The 19309-nt window shown below is 37.9% G+C and overlaps 1 protein-coding gene across 3 annotated transcripts in view; it reads left to right on the forward strand.

Moving 5' to 3' along the window:
- LOC133643214 (deoxyribonuclease-1-like) overlaps nt 1–19309 on the forward strand; it is a 56458-nt gene that overhangs the window by 32804 nt on the left and 4345 nt on the right. For all 3 annotated transcript variants that reach the window (XM_062037650.1, XM_062037651.1, XM_062037649.1), the window contains 6 exons: nt 4599–4685; nt 12522–12634; nt 12808–12920; nt 17851–18008; nt 18065–18161; nt 18222–18297. In XM_062037650.1, the coding sequence (XP_061893634.1) occupies nt 4599–4685; nt 12522–12634; nt 12808–12920; nt 17851–18008; nt 18065–18161; nt 18222–18297 (644 nt within the window). The remainder of the gene's footprint in view (nt 1–4598; nt 4686–12521; nt 12635–12807; nt 12921–17850; nt 18009–18064; nt 18162–18221; nt 18298–19309) is intronic.

The raw sequence follows: 19309 nt of genomic DNA on the forward strand, positions 1-19309 counted from the left end.
TTTTACTGATGAGTCATTCATCATTGGCGATCACTCGAAGCGAGTATGATAGTCCTCCCGTTGGTGAGTCTGGTCATCTGTGGGTCCTCAGGTGGCTGTAGAGGCCAATCCGTGATCCACAGACTCTATTGCAGTGGGGGCATATGTGCGTGATTGTCGTGGTAGTAGTGGTGGTTGTGGTGGTGGTCTGAGGAGCTGTTTTGGTAGTGGATCTCTCCTTTCTTTGTTGCCTCTTGGTTTCCGCGGCACGGTGGAGGTCCTTCTCTAATTGTGCTGTGCCTTCATGGACCATCCTGCTCCACAAAACCCTCTGGTGGGCATCATCCTCCCAGGTGTTGAGGTTGAAGCAGCATTTCCTCAGGTGGATTTTGAGGTTATCTTTATACCGCTTCTTCTGCCCCCCTTGGGTGCGTTGTCCTTCCGTCAGTTGTCCGTACAACATCTGTTTTGGAAGGCGACTGTCTGGCATGCGAATTACATGGCCTGTCCATCGCAGCTGGTGCCGAATGACAGTTGTAGTGATGCTGGGCATGTTAGCTTCCTTCAGAACACTAATGTTGGTACGCCTATCTTCCCAGCTGATCCTGAGGATCTTGCGGAGACATCGCTGGTGGTACTGCTCCAGAGCCTTCAGGTGTCTGCTGTAGGTGGTCCAACTATCAGCCCCGTAGAGCAGAGTGGGCAGAACTACAGCTTTATATACGAGAAGCTTGATGTTGGTCTGGATGACCCGATTCTCGAAAACTATTTTCTTGAGCTTAGCAAAAGCTGCGCTGGCACAACCTATGCGGTGGTGGATCTCGGCATCGATGACAGCTCTCGTTGAAAGAAGACTGCCAAGATAAGCGAAATGCTCCACGTTTTCCAAGATGTTGTTGTCCACATAAATTGTGGGGGGTTGGTAGGGTGTGTCAGGGGCCGGTTGGTACAGGATCTGAGTCTTCTTTATGTTGATGTCAAGTCCCAGGAGTCGGTACGCTCTGGCAAAAGCATCCATGATGTTCTGGAGGTCCAACTCAGAATGAGCAACAAGAGCATTGTCATCTGCGTACTGAAGCTCCGTAATGGAGGATATAAGCACCTTGCTTTTTGCCCTGAACCTACTCAGGTTGAAGAGCCCGCCGTCTGTCCGGTATATGAACTGGACTCCCTCAGGCAGGTTTTGACTGGTGAGGTGAAGTATGGCTGAGATGAAGATAGCAAACAGGGTTGGTGCGATGATGCAGCCCTGCTTGACACCAGTGTCAACTTTGAAGGGAGCCGTTTCAGAGCCGCCATTTCCAACTACCACTGCGGTCATGTCGTCGTGCAACAGACGCAAGATCTTCAAATACTTGTCTGGGCATCCGATCTTGGAGAGGGCACCCCAGAGGGCGGTTCTGTTCACAGAATCAAAGGCCTTTGTAAGGTCAATGAATTCCCTGTATAGTGGCAGGTGTTGTTCTCGACATTTCTCTTGCAGTTGACGAACTGCAAAAATCATGTCCGATGTTCCCCTAGCTGGACGAAGGCCACACTGGGACTCTGGGAGGATCTCTTCTGACAGCGGCAATAACCGGTTTGCCAAAATACGGGCCAGTATTTTTCCTGTTGTGGACAGGAGAGAGATGCCTCTGTAGTTGCCACAGTCCACCTTATCTCCCTTCTTGAAAATGGTGACAATGAGGGCGTCCCTGAGTTCGGCTGGGATTTCCTCCTTATCCCAGATTTTACCAATCAGGCTCTGGATGTGGCAAAGGAGTTTTGTTCTGCCTTGCTTTAATATTTCTGCTGGTATCCCATCTGGTCCGGAAGCCTTGTTGTTACCCAGTTTTCTGATGGCAGCCTGGACCTCATTTTCGGTGGGAGGATCACCCAAATGCTCCATGATGGGTCGCTGAGGAATCTGGTTGATGGTTTCCATCTCCACTGTGGAGTTCCGATTCAGGAGCTCTTGGAAGTGTTCACGCCATCTGGAACTGAAACCTACATCGTCCTTGAGCAGGGTTTGTCCATCTTTAGAGCGGAGGGGGTTTAGGCCTCGATAGCTGGGCCCATAAACAGCCTTGGTAGCGTTGAAGAAACCCCTGGTATCCCCAGAGTCAGCAAGCTTCTGGATTTCCAGAGCCTTCTCCATCCACCATTTGTTTTTCAGCTCTCTCACTCTGCTCTGGACAAGTGCCTTTGCCTTGGCGTGGGCCTGCCTTTTGTCCCTGCAGTTGATGTCGCTCTGCCAAGAACAAAAAGCTTTCCTTTTGGCATCAATCAGCTGTTGTATTTCGATGTCGTTTTCATCTAACCAGTCCTGGTGTTTCCTAGTCCTGTAGCCAATGGTATCCTTGCTGGTTTCAAGTAGCGTGGTCTTAAGAGCCTTCCAGTGTTCCTCCACATCCTCAGGATATTCTTCCGGGAGTCTCACAGACAGGGTGTTTTGTAGATGTTGCACCCTATCTGTGTCTCCAAGGCTATCAATGTTAAATTTAGGGCGGAACAGTCTCCTTTGTGTCCTCCTCTTCTGCCGCAGCTCGATGTTCATTTTGGAGCGGATGAGGCGGTGGTCTGTCCAGCAGTCGTCTGCACAAATCATGGCCCTGGTGATGTTAACATCCTTACGATCTCTGGCCCTGACAATGACATAGTCTATGAGATGCCAGCGCTTTGATCTGGGATGCATCCAGGATGTTTTGAACCGGTTTCTCTGGCGGAAAAGGGTGTTTGTTATTAGAAGGTCATGTTCAGCACACGTTGACAGAAGAAGGACTCCGTTGGAGTTGACATTCCCAACACCTTCTTTACCTAGAGTGCCTTTCCAGAGCTTGTGATCCTTGCCAACCCTGGCATTGAAGTCCCCGAGTAGAAGGATCTTATCTTCTTTCGGGATATCCGATAGAACCTGGTCTAAGGTTGCATAGAAGGTCTCCTTGTCTTCATCATGTGAGTCCAAAGTTGGTGCATAGGCACTCACAGCCGTTGCCATCTGATTGTTTGAGAGCCTCAGGCGTAGGGTCATGAGTCGCTCATTGATGCCTATTGGAGATTCGGAGAGTTGGGAGATGAGCCGGTTTCTGATGGCAAATCCCACTCCGTGGATTCTGGGTTCATCAGCTGTTTTTCCCTTCCAGAAGAAAGTGTATCCCCCTTTCTCCTCCTTTAGTTGCCCCTCCTCAGCCAAGCGGGTTTCAGACAGGGCAGCAATATCGATCTTGCACCTTTTCAACTCCCTGGCAACGATCGCCGATCTTCTTTCTGGACGATTGCTGGAGGCACTGTCCATAAGTGTTCTCACATTCCAAGCTCCAAAGTTCATTGTTTTTGTTTTTCGACCGCTATAAGGTGAACCCACTGGACGCGGTATTCCAGTCAGGTTATAGGAGGCAGGCTATTTTTAGGGCACCTTTTCTAGCCCCTTCCCGTGTAGGGTGAGCAGAGTGGATCCTAAATAGGGCTGCTCAGACGTGGGTGCTGCTGCCGAAATGCTCTCTCTGCCTCGATCCGAGAGCAAGGCGACTGAATCAGGCATCCACTGCCTATGTGCCAGTGCGTGGCTAGAAGCTCCCAGACTTCACTGTCCTGCTCCCGTCACCATTTCCTGGTCGCCATAGGACTTATAGGTGGGTTGGGTAATGATGGGTCCTTCAGGAGAACGCCTGTGCGGGGAATCTTTTAAAGTGGGGAAACTGGTGCACAGGCAGTCACCACACTGTCCTTGGCAAAGAAAAGACCAGGGTCCAATGGCATGGAAACCAAGACAATTGGGGGCCCATCTTTGCTGCAGCCTTCTTCCGCCTTTGTGACCGTTGTGGAGGTTCTCTACATCCATCATCCGCCCACTCCGCCGTTGAGGTCTTTTTTGACGATGGGAACGCGCAGTCTCCAACGTCACTTGCTTTTCTCTCAGGGTGTTCTTCCCAGACTAACTCACAAGGCAGCGGGGAAGTGGTTGGGTGATGCCAGGGCGTGTCCACAATGTGGGCCTGCGCATCACGCCTCTGGGGACCACTGCTGCTCCGAGATCCCCTGCCACGTTTGCCTTGAGCCGCAGGGCTCAAGTTACCGTGTGTGGCCACGTGGAGGCCTGACAGGAGTCTTGGTGAAGGAGAGGCTGTGTACTGGCAGGAGAAGACTGACGCACAAGGCTGCTTCTCCGTTCACCACAAAGGCTAGCCAGCGGCAGTGTCTGTAAGCGAGAGGTTAGCAAGCAGATGGGAAGTAGACATGCAACCTTCCCCCTAACTACTGCACTAGACGCATCAAAACACCCTGTAGGCTAGGCCCACACACACACTGTCCTACTGTATATACTGATGAGTATATACAGTAGGACAGGGTTGTCAGTTTCAATGTTAGCAGCAAGAAAACAAGAACAAAGTTATCATTTTACTGATGAGTATATACAGTAGGACAGGGTTGTTAGTTTCAATGTTAGCAGCAAGAAAACAAGAACAAAGTTTGCACAACATTAGCATGAATAAATACTTAAAAAAACATGGCCTCAGGGACATTTTTCACACTCTTGTTAATCATCCAAAGCATCTTCCTTGACAGCATGATTGACACAACACATATTTCTCAACCCCCGTTGGTGAAATGAGCGTAGTGTGGTGTGTGTGTGTGTGCAGGTCGGACACGGCCCATCACTACACTCTGAAGATCAGCTGTCGGCTGGGACGCTCCCGCTACAAGGAGCAGTTCATGTTCCTGTACAGGTGAGGCGCCAGCACTGTCACCTGACACACTCACACCTTTGTCTGCTCGACACATGCATGAGGGGGAAGAAAGGAAGGAAAAAGACACTTGCTTAGTTGGGACGAGGTCCCTTAAAGCAGTGTTTTTCAACCACTGTGCCGCGGCACACTAGTGTGCCGTGAGATACAGTCTGGTGTGCCGTGGGAGATTATGTAATTTCACCTATTTGGGTTAAAAATATTTTTTGCAAAGCAGTAATTATAGTCTGCAAATGATGTGTTGTTGTTGAGTGTCAGTGCTGTCTAGAGCTCAGCAGAGTAACCGTGTAATACTCTTCCATATCAGTAGGTGGCAGCCGGTAGCTAATTGCTTTGTAGATGTCGGAAACAGCGGGAGGCAGTGTGCAGGTAAAAAGGTGTCTAATGCTTAAACCAAAAATAAACAAAAGGTGAGTGCTCCTAAAAAAGACATTGAAGCTTAGGGAAGGCTATGCAGAACAAAACTAAAACTGAACTGGCTACAAAGTAAAGAAAAACAGAATGCTGGACAGCAGCAAAGACTTACTGTGGAGCAAAGACAAAGTACATCCGAACATGACCTGACAATCAACAATGTCCCCACAAAGAAGGATGAAAACAACTTAAATAGTGTCGATTGCTCAAACAAAGTAGGTGCAGGGAATATCGCTCAAAGGAAGACATGAAACTGCTACAGGAAAATACCACAAAAAGAGAAAAAGCCACCAAAATAGGAGCGCAAGACAAGAACTAAAACACTACACACAGCAAAAAAGTCCAAATAACTCAGGGCGTGATGTGACAGGTGGTGACAGTACACCTACTTTGACAGTACACCTACTTTGAGACAAGAGCTATATTGATGCATGCTTGGTTATGCTTTAAAGTCATACCCAACAATTGGAACAACAACTTTTTACTGTCAACTGAGTTTCGTTTTTAATGATTTCTGCTGGGGGTGTGCCTCTGCATTTTTTAACGCAAAAAATGTGCCTTGGCTCAAAAAAGGTTGAAAAACACTGACTTAAAGCATCCTTGGAAGAGAGTTTGCTGTGGAACAACTACAACAGTCACCTCTTGACCTAAAAAATGGACAAGATGGATCAAGACAACAACAAACAAATATATATATCAAATGTATATATATATATATATATATATATATATATATATATATATATATATATATATATATATATATATATATATATGTATGTATGTATGTATGTATGTATGTATATATGTATGTATATGTATGTATGTATATATATATGTATGTATATATATGTATATATATATATATATATATATATATATATATATATATATATATATATATATATATATATATATATATATATATATATATATATATATATATATATATTATTTTTTCTTGACAAAATAAATACATACGTATATATTATTTTATATATCTATATTTTGTATTTAAAATAAATAAATGTGTTTATATATGTATATATATTTCATGATTTCAAGACTTTTATTTTAAATAAATATATAATTTATGTATATATATATAATCCAATCAATCCAATCCACGTTATTTATATAGCACATTTACACAACAAGAATGTTTCCAAAGTGCTGCACAGCCATGTTAAAAACAATATTAAAAACAATATTAAAAACAATATTAAAAACAATATTATGCTACACCAATGACTGAATAAAAACAAAGAATAAATGAATAGAAAAATATATATATATATATATGTATTTATTTATATATATTTATACAGATATAATTATTTATGTAGAGCTATATGTATATATATATATATATATATATAAAAGTTATTTATATATATTTTAGTATGTGTGTGTATATATATACTATTATATTTTTACTTTAGATACATTTATGTATATATATGTATTTTTATATATATATATATATATATATATATATATATATATATATATATATATATATAGTTTTATATATTTATTTGAAGTCACCAAGGATGATGAGATGTTCCTTGGGGGGAATGTTCTTGATGACGTCATTCAAGTTGGCATAAAATGTATCCTTAACTTCTGCTGTAGACTTGGTGACTTCAATGCGAAAGTGGGTGCTGACCATGACTCATGGCCTTCCTGTCTTGGACACTTCGGAGTTGGCAAGGTCAATGACAATGGGCAACGGCTACTGGAGTTCCGTTCCTACCATAACCTTGGCGTGACCAACTCCTACTTTCAGACGAAACCACAGCACAAAGTGACATGGCGTCATCCCCGCTCAAAGCATTGGCATCAGCTAGACATGATCCTGATCCGACAAGCCAGCCTCAAGTTTGTGCTTGTTACTCGTAGTTACCACAGTGCAGACTGCGACACCGACCATTCACTTGTCTGTTGCAAGATCAGGCTACAACCAAAAATGTTTCACAACTCCAAACAGAAAGGCAAGCCCCGCATTGATTCCACCAGCATGCATCTTCCAGAGAAAGTAGAAGAGTTTGCCAAGTCTCTCAACAACATCCTATCTGAAGAACACCAGCACTACTCCGCCTCCGAGAAATGGGGCCACCTCAGGGAGGCCATTCAGAAAACAGCCCTTGCGACTTTTGGGAGGAAGATCTTCAAAAACAACGACTGGTTTGTTGCAAAGTCCAGCGAGATGACCCCCGTCATTGAAGCAAAGCGTGCTGCCCTCACTGAATACAAACGCTCCCCAAATGAGGAAGTCCCTGCAAGCACTGAGAACTACAAGAAGCAAAGTGCAACAGACTGCAAGACATTGTGCCAACTCAGTGAATCCATCCAGTCTGCAGCTACCTCAGGTAACATCAGGGTGATGTACGAGGGCATCAAGACTGCTCTGGGCCCAACACAGAGCAAAACAGCCCCCCTAAAGACCACCAGTGGGGAAGTTATCACTGACAAGGGCAAGCAGATGGACAGATGGGTAGAGCACTATTCAGAACTCTATTCCAGAGAGAACACTGTCGTCGCCTCAGCCCTTGATGCCATTGAACAGCTGCCCATCATTGAGGAATTAGATGCTGAACCAACACTTGCTGAACTTCACAAAGCGATCGACAGCTTAGCAACTGGCAAAGCACCTGGTACTGATGGCATCCCCCCCCAGACCTCATCACGCGCTGTAAAGACACCCTCCTGCAGCCTTTGCATGATGTCCTCTGCCAGTGCTGGAAAGAGGGAGCCGTGCCGCAAGACATGAGAGATGCCAAGATTGTCACCCTTTGCAAAAATAAGGGCGACAGGAGCGACTGTAACAATTACAGGGGCATCTCCCTCCTGAATATCGTAGGGAAACTCTATGCCCGTGTCGTGCTTGTCCGCCTTCAGAAACTTGCTGAGCGCGTTTACCCGGAATCTCAATGCAGCTTTCGCGCCAAGCGCTCTACAGTGGACATGATATTCTCTCTACGCCAACTTCAGGAGAAATGCAGGGAACAACAGAAGCCCCTGTACATATCCTTCATTGACCTGACCAAGGCTTTTGACCTGGTTAGCAGAGAAGGGCTCTTCAGCATCCTACCCAAGATTGGATGCCCTCCAAAGCTCCATAGTCTCATTAGATCTTTTCATGACGACATGAAGGCAACCATCCAGTATGAGGGTAGCATGTCCAACCCATTTGACATTAAGAGCGGAGTCAAGCAAGGTTGCGTCCTTGCTCCTACCCTTTTCGGCATATTCTTTGCCCTGCTCATCAAACATGCTTTTGGGACTGCAACAGAAGGGGTATATCTACGTACCAGATCTGACGGCCGACTTTTCAACCTAGCCCGTCTTAAAGCAAGGACCAAAGTCCGTGAGACAATCATCCGGGACATGCTCTTTGCTGATGATGCCGCCGTCATTTCGCACAGTGAACAAGAACTCCAGTGCCTTAATGGACAGATTCTCCCAGGCCTGCAAAGACTTTGGGCTTACCATCAGCCTAAAAAAGACCAATGTGCTGAGTCAGGAAGTGGACACTCCACCAGCCGTCACAATCGATGAGTACCAACTCAAAGTCGTACACCAATTTACATACCTGGGATCCACCATCAGTGACAATCTGTCCCTCGATGGTGAGATCAACAAACGTATCGGCAAGGCTGCCACAACCCTAGGGCGCCTCACGACCCGCGTCTGGGAGAACCGGAAGCTGACAACTCCTACCAAGATGGCAGTGTACAACGCCTGCATTGTCAGCACTCTTCTCTACGGCAGCGAAACATGGACAACATACTCCAAACAGGAGCGCAAACTGAACACCTTCCACATGCGCTGCCTTCGCCGCATCCTCGGCATCCATTGGAGTGACAAGGTGACGAATGCCCGGGTCCTCGAACGCGCTGGTCTTCCTACCATGTTCACGCTGCTCAGACAACGCAGGCTGCGTTGGCTCGGCCACGTGTGCCGTATGGAGGATGGACGTACCCCAAAGGACATCCTGTATGGCGAACTTGCCTCTGGCAAGAGATCTGTTGGCCGGCCAAAACTGCGCTTCAAATATGTCTGCAAGCGGGACATGAAAGCCCTGGACATCAACACTGAACATTGGGAAGATGCAGCAGCTGACCGCAGCAAATGGCGCAGTGTCCTTCACAAACAGCTGAAGACTGGCGAGGAAAAGATCCATGCCACAGCCAATGAAAAAAGAACCAAGCGGAAGACGCTACATCTGCAGTAAATGCGGCCGTGTTTGCCTCTCCCACATCGGACTCATCAGCCACAGCAGGCGTCGTCGCTGAGTTTAAACTTGACCTCTGGACTGGCGCAGTTTCCATAGTCGTTACGACTGACGGAGGCCTGATGATATTTATTTAGTCATATGTATATTTTTATGCATATATATTATGTATAACATATTTTAAATAAGTATATATTTATTTATACACGTATATTTATATATATTCATTTAAAATAAATAATATACATGCATATGTTTGTGTGTGTGTGCATATATATATATATAGGTGTGTATATATATATATATATATATATATATATATATATGTTTGTATATATGTATATAGGTTTGTATATATAGAGGTGTGTATATATATATATATATATATATATAGGTTTGTATATATAGAGGTGTGTGTATATATATATATATATATATATATATATATATATATATATATATATATACATATACATATATATATATTAGGACTGCAACAACTAATCGATTAAATCGATTAAAATCGATTATAAAAATAGTTGGCGATTAATTTAGTCATCGATTCGTTGGATCTATGCTTTTTTTTAAATGTTTTTTTTTTTATAAACTGCAACATTTACAAACAGCTGAGAAACAATAATCAAAATAAGTATGGTGCCAGTATGCTGTTTTTTCTTCTTCAATAAAATACTGGAAAGGATAGAAATGTAGTTTGTCTCTTTTATCCGATTATTACGCGATTAATCGAAGTAATAATCGACAGATTAATCGATTATCAAATTAATCGTTTGTTGCAGCCCTAATATATATATATATATATATATATATATATATATATATATATATATATATATATATATATATATATATATATATATATATATATATATATATATTAGAGATGTCCGATAAATGCGTTAAAATGTAATATCGGAAATTATCGGTATCGGTTTTTTTATTATCAGTATCGTTTTTTTAAAGTTTTTTTTTATTAAATCCACATAAAAAACACAAGATACACTTACAATTAGTGCACCAACCCAAAAAACCTCCCTCCCCCATTCACACTCATTCACACAAAAGGGTTGTTTCTTTCTGTTAATTAATATTCTGCTTCCTACATTATATATCAATACATATCAATACAGTCTGCAAGGGATACAGTCCGTAAGCACACATGATTGTGCGTGCTGCTGCTCCACTAATAGTACTAACCCAGACCTGGGCATTCTGCGGCCCGCGGGCCGCATCCGGCCCTTTGTGCGTCCCTGTCCGGCCCGCGTGAGGCCAATTATAAATTACAAAATAAATTTTAAAAAGTATCTATGTCGAGTGTGCAATACAACGGTGCTGCTTTTGTTTTGAAAATCGTTATTTGTATTACTTCCGTGTGGACGTATGCGTGTGCGTGATTGTGAGTGAATGTGAACAGCTGCAATTACAAAATAAAGTTGAAAAAACATCTATGTCGTGCGCGCAATACAACTGTGCTGCTTTTATTTTGAAAAGTATTATTTATGGGCGTGTGTCCGTGTGTAACCTGCGAGTGAAGGTGCACATGCAGCAACAAGTGCTGCACGGTTTACACCCGAGACGCTAAAAAGAGAAAAGTTGATGAGGAATGGCGTGTTTTCAACAAGACATGGACTGCCAAGCAACGTTCCCTCTAAGGTGCGTGCCTGCGCAATTGCGCACTGCTCAAGCGTCCGCTGCGCGCAGCAAGTATATGCCGCGCACCAAATCAAATCCCATCTGAATTCTAAACAAAATAAACATATTTATTCTATGGAATTTTGCAATGCAACTTTGAGTGACAGTGACAACCAGCGGCCCTAATGGTGTTCGTCAACACCGTTCAATTGAACACCGTTCAATTATTGTAACGTCTATCGAGATGCTTCGAGGACAGGAATTATATCGATCACTTTATTGAGCAAAACTGTTTATATTCGGACATAACCACACCAAAAACATGAGTAAAACAATTCTATCTCGAAAAACTAGTCATTTTCTGCCGTACAAACCAGGCCAAAAGCAACTTGTCATCTGTCACCAACACGCATAGCACTGGTGCGTTTATGGCCACACAAAAAGTCGGACAACTCAAACACCACACAAAGTTACACTATGACTCCTCAGTCATACGTGTGCTTATTTTACTGTCATTTATTATTCATGTTAATTTATTTATATTAGTCATGGAATGCTGTTACACACACTATGTTGAAGTATTACTATTATTATTATTATTATTATTTATCTTACGGTATATATCAAAAATAATATTGAGCAAAATGTAATTGAAATATTGTCGATGTGGCCCTCCAGCAGTGCTCGGGTAGCTCATGCGGCCCCCGGTAAAAATTAATTGCCCACCCCTGTACTAACCTCTAACAGTTAATTTTACAAATTTTCATTCATTACTAGTTTCTATGTAACTGTTTTTATATTGTTTTACTTTCTTTTTCATTCAAGAATTTTTTTTTAATTTATTTATCTTATTTTATTTGATTCATTTTTTAAAAAAAGTTCCTTATCTTCACCATACCTGGTTGTCCAAATTAGGCATAATAATGTGTTAATTCCACGACTGTATATATCGGTCGATATCGGTATCGGTAATTAAAGAGTTGGACAATATCGGCATATCGGATATCGGCAAAAAGCCATTATCGGACATCCCTAATATATATATATATATATATAGAGGTGTGTGTATATATATATATATATATTTGGTCTTTTTATTTCTATTCTTTTCCGCTCTGCTCCGGTTATGCCTAACACTAATTCTACCCAAACATTTAATAAATTCAAATACAAATAAGGCAAAAAGAGAAGTATCCAACACTTCTCTTTTCTAAAGTAAATGTGTACAGCAGATATAGATTATCTACAGCAACAATATGATTTGTCCGAGTGGCTAAACAGGAGAGATTTAAAAAAACGATTTAAAAAAATAAGTTTTCTAAACTTGTGAAGTCCCGCAGGCAAGACTGTGGAGGCCCGGGTCCGGCCCGTGGGTCTTAGTTTGGAGAACCCTGGTTTAAACCAAGCCCACGTTGATGTCTCCTTTATCCTATCATGATGCTCACCTGGCTAAACTTTGCAGCTCCAAAATCAAAAAACGGAGGCCATCTTTGAAGAAAACCGTTTCCTTTGCACAGGGACGACTTGGTGGACCTGGTGGGCTCCTACCAGTTTGACGACCAGGGGACCGACAGCGGCGACGTTTTCGCCAGGGACCCTTACATCCTGCGATTTAGATGCCACGACACAGGTGGAAGACGTCTGACTGGTGGTTGTTCTCCCCTCAACGTGTGTGTGTGTGTGTGTGTGTGTGTGTGTGTGTGTGTGTGTGTGTGTGTGTGTGTGTGTGTGTGTGTGTGTGTGTGTGTGTGTGTGTGTGTGTGTGTGTGTGTGTGTGTGTGTGTGTGTGTGTTCCTCCACCAGTGCTGAAGGACCTGGTGATGATCCCAGTTCACACCAAGCCAGAGGACTCGGAGACTGAGCTGGACGAGCTTTATGACGTCTTTCAGCACATGAAGAGCAAGTGGAGGACAGATGTGAGACAATGTTGATGACTTCTTCTTCTTATTTACTATACATGTGACTTCTTCTTCTTATTTACTATACATGTGTTCAGTATGGAGCTTCATTTGTGTCTTTATCACTAAAGCTTTTTTTTTTTGACACTGATTTGATCTAACTCAGTGTATTTTGGGAACTGAATTTTTTTACATGCTGACAATTTCATTGAAAAAAAAAATTGTTAGCAAAATGTGTGCGTTTTAAAATTCAGTGTTTAAAAATTGGGTGTATGAACATTTAGTGTTTAAAAATTAAGTATTAACAAAAAATCAGTGTATAAAAATTCAGCGCTAATAAATTCAGTGCAGAAAAATTAGCTGCGTCCAAACGCGTAAATTCAACCCTTCAAACTTGACACCTCATTGGCTGGTTCTGAGTCAGGATCGATTGCTTCAGTCTTAATTTATCGGAACTGAGTCTTGCTTTTTGAAGAAGCAAATTTTTCTGCACTGAATTTTAGTACACTGAATTTTAATACATTGAATTTTTATGCACTGATTTTTTATACACTGACTTTTAATACATTGATTTTGTATACACTGAATTTTTAGACACTGATTTTTTTTCCACTGAATTTTTAAACTGACTTTTTATACATTACATTTTTCAATACTAAAGTTTTGTACTCCAAATTTTTAAACACTGAATTTTTTTACACTGTATTTTTATAGACCGAATTCTTAAACATTGAATTTTTATTTACTGAATTTTTTAACCACCACATTTTTAAACACAGCGTTTTTTATACACCAAATTCTTAAACATTGAATGTTTATATACCAACATTTTTAACCACCGCATTTTTAAACACAGAATTTTTTTATACACTTAATTTGTATACACCAAATTTTTAAACACTGAATTTCTATTCTATACACTGAATTTTTAGACACTGACTTTTTATACACTAAATTTATAAACACAAAATTTTTGTACTACAAATTTTTAAACACAGAATTTTTATACACTGAATTTTCAAACAACACATTTGTAAACACTGTATTTTTATACTCCAAATTTTTTACACACTGAATTTTAAAACACCATTTTTTCATACAATTAATTTTTATACACCAAATTCCTAAGCACTGAAGTTTTATATACTGAATTTTTAAACACTGACTTTTTGTACACAAAAATTTTCAAAACTAAATTTTCAGACACTGACTTTTTGTGCACTAAATTTTTAAGCACTGACTTTTTGTACACAAAATTTTTAAACACTGAATTTTTATACTCCAAATTTTTAAACACTGAATTTTTATACACTGAATAAAAAAAATAAAACAATGTTTTATGCAATTAATTTTTATACACCAAATTCCTAAACACTGACTTTTTGTACACAAAATTTTTAAAGACTAAATTTTTGTACTCCAAATTTTTAAAAACTTAATTTTTAAACACTGACTTTTTATACACTAAATTTATAAACACTAAATTTTTGTACTCCAAATTTTTAAACACTGAATTTTGAAAAACTGACATTTTTAACCCTGAATTTTTATACACTTAATTTTTATACACCAAAATTTTTATTTACTGCATTTTTAAACACTGAATTTTTATACTCCAAATTTTTAAACACTGAATTTTTATACTACAAATTTTTAAACACAATTTTGTATACAATTGATTTTTATACACCAAATTCCTAAGCACTGAAGTTTTATATACTGCATTTTTAAACACTGACTTTTTGTACACAACATTTTTAAAAACAACATTTTTGAACACTGACTTTTTGTACATTACATTTTTTAAGCACTGACTTTGTGTACACTAAATTTTTAAACACTGAATTTTTATACTCCAAATTTTTAAACACTGAATTTTTATACACAGAATAAAAAAAAAATGTTTATACAATTAATTTTTGTACACCAAATTCCTAAACACTGACTTTTTGTACATTACATTTTTAAACACTGACTTTTTAAACACTAAATTTATAAACACTAAATTTTTGTACTCCAAATTTTTAAACACTGAATTTTGAAAAACTGAAATTTTAAACACATAATTTTTAAACACTGAATTTTTATACACTTAATTTTTATACACCAAAATCTTTAACATTAAATTTTTATTTACTGCATTTTTAAACACCACATTTTTAAACACAGAATTTTTATACACTGAATTTTCAAACAACACATTTTTAAATACTGTATATTTATACTCCAAATTTTTACACACAATTTTAAAACACCATTTTTTATACAATTAATTTTTATACACCAAATTCCTAAGCACTGAAGTTTTATATACTGAATTTTTAAACACAGACTTTTTGTACACTACATTTTTAAAAACTACATTTTTAAACACTGACTTTTTGTGCACTAAATTTTTAAGCACTGACTTTTGTGCACTCAATTTTTATCCATTTAATTTTTATACACCAAATTCCTAAACACTGACTTTTTGTACATACAATTTTTAAACACTGACTTTTTGTACACAACATTTTTAATCTTTTTAAAAACTTAATTTTTAAACATTGAATTTTTGTACTACAAATTTTTACACACTGAATTTTAAAACGCAATTTTTTATACACCAAATTCCTAAGCACTGAAATTTTATATTCTGAATTTTTAAACACTGACTTTTTGTACACAAAATTTTTTAAAAACAAAATTTTTGAACACTGACTTTTTATACTCCAAATTTTTAAGCACTGACTTTTTGTACACTAAATTTTTAAACACTGAATTTTTATACTCCAAATTTTTAAACACTGAATTTTTATACACAGAATAAAAAAAAAATGTTTATACAATTAATTTTTGTACACCAAATTCCTGACTTTTTGTACATTGCATTTTTAAACACTGACTTTTTAAACACTAAATTTATAAACACAAAATTTTTGTACTCCAAATTTTTAAACACTGAATTTTGAAAAACTGAAATTTTAAACGCATAATTTTTAAACACTGAATTTTTATACACTTAATTTTTATACACCAAAATCTTTAACATTTAATTTTTATTTACTGCATTTTTAAACACAGAATTTTTATACACTGAATTTTCAAACAACACATTTTTAAACACTGTATTTTTATACTCCAAATTTTTACACACTGAATTTTAAAACACCATTTTTTATACAATTAATTTTTATACACCAAATTCCTAAGCACTGAAGTTTTATATACTGAATTTTTAAACACCGACTTTTTGTACACTACATTTTTAAACACTGACTTTTTGTGCACTAAATTTTTAAGCACTGACTTTTGTACACTCAATTTTTATCCAATTAATTTTTATACACCAAATTCCTAAACACTGACTTTTTGTACATACAATTTTTAAACACTGACTTTTTGTACGCAACATTTTTAATCTCTACATTTTTGTACTCCCAATTTTTAAAAACTTAATTTTTAAACACTGAATTTTTGTACTACAAATTTTTACACACTGAATTGTAAAACGCAATTTTTTATACACCAAATTCCTAAGCACTGAAGTTTTATATTCTGAATTTTTAAACACTGACTTTTTGTACACAACATTTTTTAAAAACAACATTTTTGAACACTGACTTTTTATACTCCAAATTTTTAAACACTGACTTTTTGTACACTAAATTTTTAAACACTGAATTTTTATACTCCAAATTTTTAAACACTGAATTTTTATACACAGAATAAAAAAACAATGTTTATACAATTAATTTTTATACACCAAATTCCTAAACGCTGACTTTTTGTACATTACATTTTTAAACACTGACTTTTTATACACTAAATTTATAAACACAAAATTTTTGTACTCCAAATTTTTAAACACTGAATTTTGAAAAACGGAAATTTTAAATACTGAATTTTTATTCACTTAATTTTTATACACCAAAATCTTTTAACATTTATTTTTTTATTTAATGCAGTTTTAAACACCAAATTTTTAAACACTGAATTTTTATACTCCAAAATTTTTAAACACTGAATTTTTATACTACAAATTTTTATACTACAAATTTTTACACACTGAATTTTTATACACTGAATTTTAAAACACAAATTTTTATACAATTGATTTTTATACACCAAATTCCACTGACTTTTTGTGCACTAAATTTTTAAGCACTGACTTTTTGTACACATTTTTAAACACTGAATTTTTTTACACTGAATAAAAATTTTTAAAAGTTTTATACAATTAATTTTTATACATCAAATTCCTAAACACTGACTTTTTGTACACAACATTTTTGTACTCCAAATTTTTAAAAACTTAATTTTTAAACACTGCCTTTTTATACACTAAATTTTTAAACACTAAATTTTTGTACTCCAAATTTTTAAACACTGAATTTTGAAAAACTTAAATTTTTAACACTGAATTTTTATACACTTAATTTTTATACACCAAAATCTTTAACATTTAATTTTTATTTACTGCATTTTTAAACACAGAATTTTTATACAACAAATTTTTAAACACTGAATTTTTATACTACAAATTTTTCACCACAATTTTGTATACAATTGATTTTTATACACCAAATTCCTAAGCACTGAAGTTTTATATTCTGAATTTTTAAACACTGACTTTTTGTACACAAATTTTTTTAAAAACAAAATTTTTGAACACTGACTTTTTATACTCCAAATTTTTAAACACTGACTTTTTGTACACTAAATTTTTAAACACAGAATTTTTATACTTTTATAATAAATTCATAAAAGAAGCAAACTTCATGAATGTTGTTTGTGAGCAACAAGTATGTTCTCCAATGACTACATCACAAAAAAATAAGAGTTGTAGAAATGATTGTAAAGTCAAGACAGCCATGACATGATGTTCTTTACAAGTGGATGTACACTTTTGACCGCCACTGTACCTCAAAAGTGTTAAATCCAAAAAAACAACTGTTTGTGGCCACAGAACGTGATGATCCTGGGCGACTTCAACGCAGACGGCTCGTACGTTTCCGACCGCGACATGCTGAACATCCGCATCCGCAGCGACAAGAACTTCCACTGGCTGATCGGAGACGACGTGGACACCACGGCGAGCACGGGGAACACACACACTTATGACAGGTGGGGCCCGCCCAGGCAGGTCACCGGGACCTTTTCTGACCGGCTTCCCGCTTCAGGATCGTGGTGTACGGAGACGACATGCTCAACGCCGTCGTGCCCGACTCCGCCAGACCCTTCAACTTCCAGAAGGCGTTCCGCCTCAGCAACGAGCAGGTGTCTTATTGACCGTCACGGTGGCGCGTCACGTCTCCGCTCATCCTGCCGTCTCTGCAGGCACTGAAGGTCAGCGACCATTACCCCGTAGAGGTGGAGCTCAAGTCTCGGACCAGACCACCACCCGAAACTCAAGGTGACCCTATTCCATATTTCATACATTCAACAACTACAGAATACAATCATCTTCTATTAAACACATCCTTTACTTGATGTATACAATACAGTAGTGTAGTAGACCTAAGTAGTCATGAAGTACCACCATAATGACATTAAATACAGTAGTGTAGTAGACCTAAGTATTCATTAAGTACCACCATAATAACATTAAATACAGTAGTGTAGTAGACCTAAGTATTCATTAAGTACCACCATAATGACAACATTAAATACAGTAGTGTAGTAGACCTAAGTATTCATTAAGTACCACCATAATAACATTAAATACAGTAGTGTAGTAGACCTAAGTATTCATTAAGTACCACCATAATGACAACATTAAATACAGTAGTGTAGTAGACCTAAGTATTCATTAAGTACCACCATAATAACATTAAATACAGTAGTGTAGTAGACCTAAGTATTCATTAAGTACCACCATAATAACATTAAATACAGTAGTGTAGTAGACCTAAGTATTCATTAAGTACCACCATAATGACATTAAATACAGTAGTGTAGTAGACCTAAGTATTCATTAAGTACCACCATAATGACATTAAATACAGTAGTGTAGTAGACCTAAGTATTCATTAAGTATCACCATAATGACATTAAATACAGTAGTGTAGTAGACCTAAGTATTCATTAAGTACCACCATAATAACATTAAATAGAGTAGTGTAGTAGACCTAAGTATTCATTAAGTACCACCATAATGACAACATTAAATACAGTAGTGTAGTAGACCTAAGTATTCATTAAATACCACCATAATGACATTAAATACAGTAGTGTAGTAGACCTAAGTAGTCATTAAGTACCACCATAATAACATTAAATACAGTAGTGTAGTAGACCTAAGTATTCATTAAGTACCACCATAATAACATTAAATACAGTAGTGTAGTAGACCTAAGTATTCATTAAGTACCACCATAATAACATTAAATACAGTAGTGTAGTAGACCTAAGTATTCATTAAGTAC

Source organism: Entelurus aequoreus, linkage group LG26 (genome assembly GCF_033978785.1).
Source record: "Entelurus aequoreus isolate RoL-2023_Sb linkage group LG26, RoL_Eaeq_v1.1, whole genome shotgun sequence".
NCBI lineage: Eukaryota > Metazoa > Chordata > Actinopteri > Syngnathiformes > Syngnathidae > Entelurus > Entelurus aequoreus.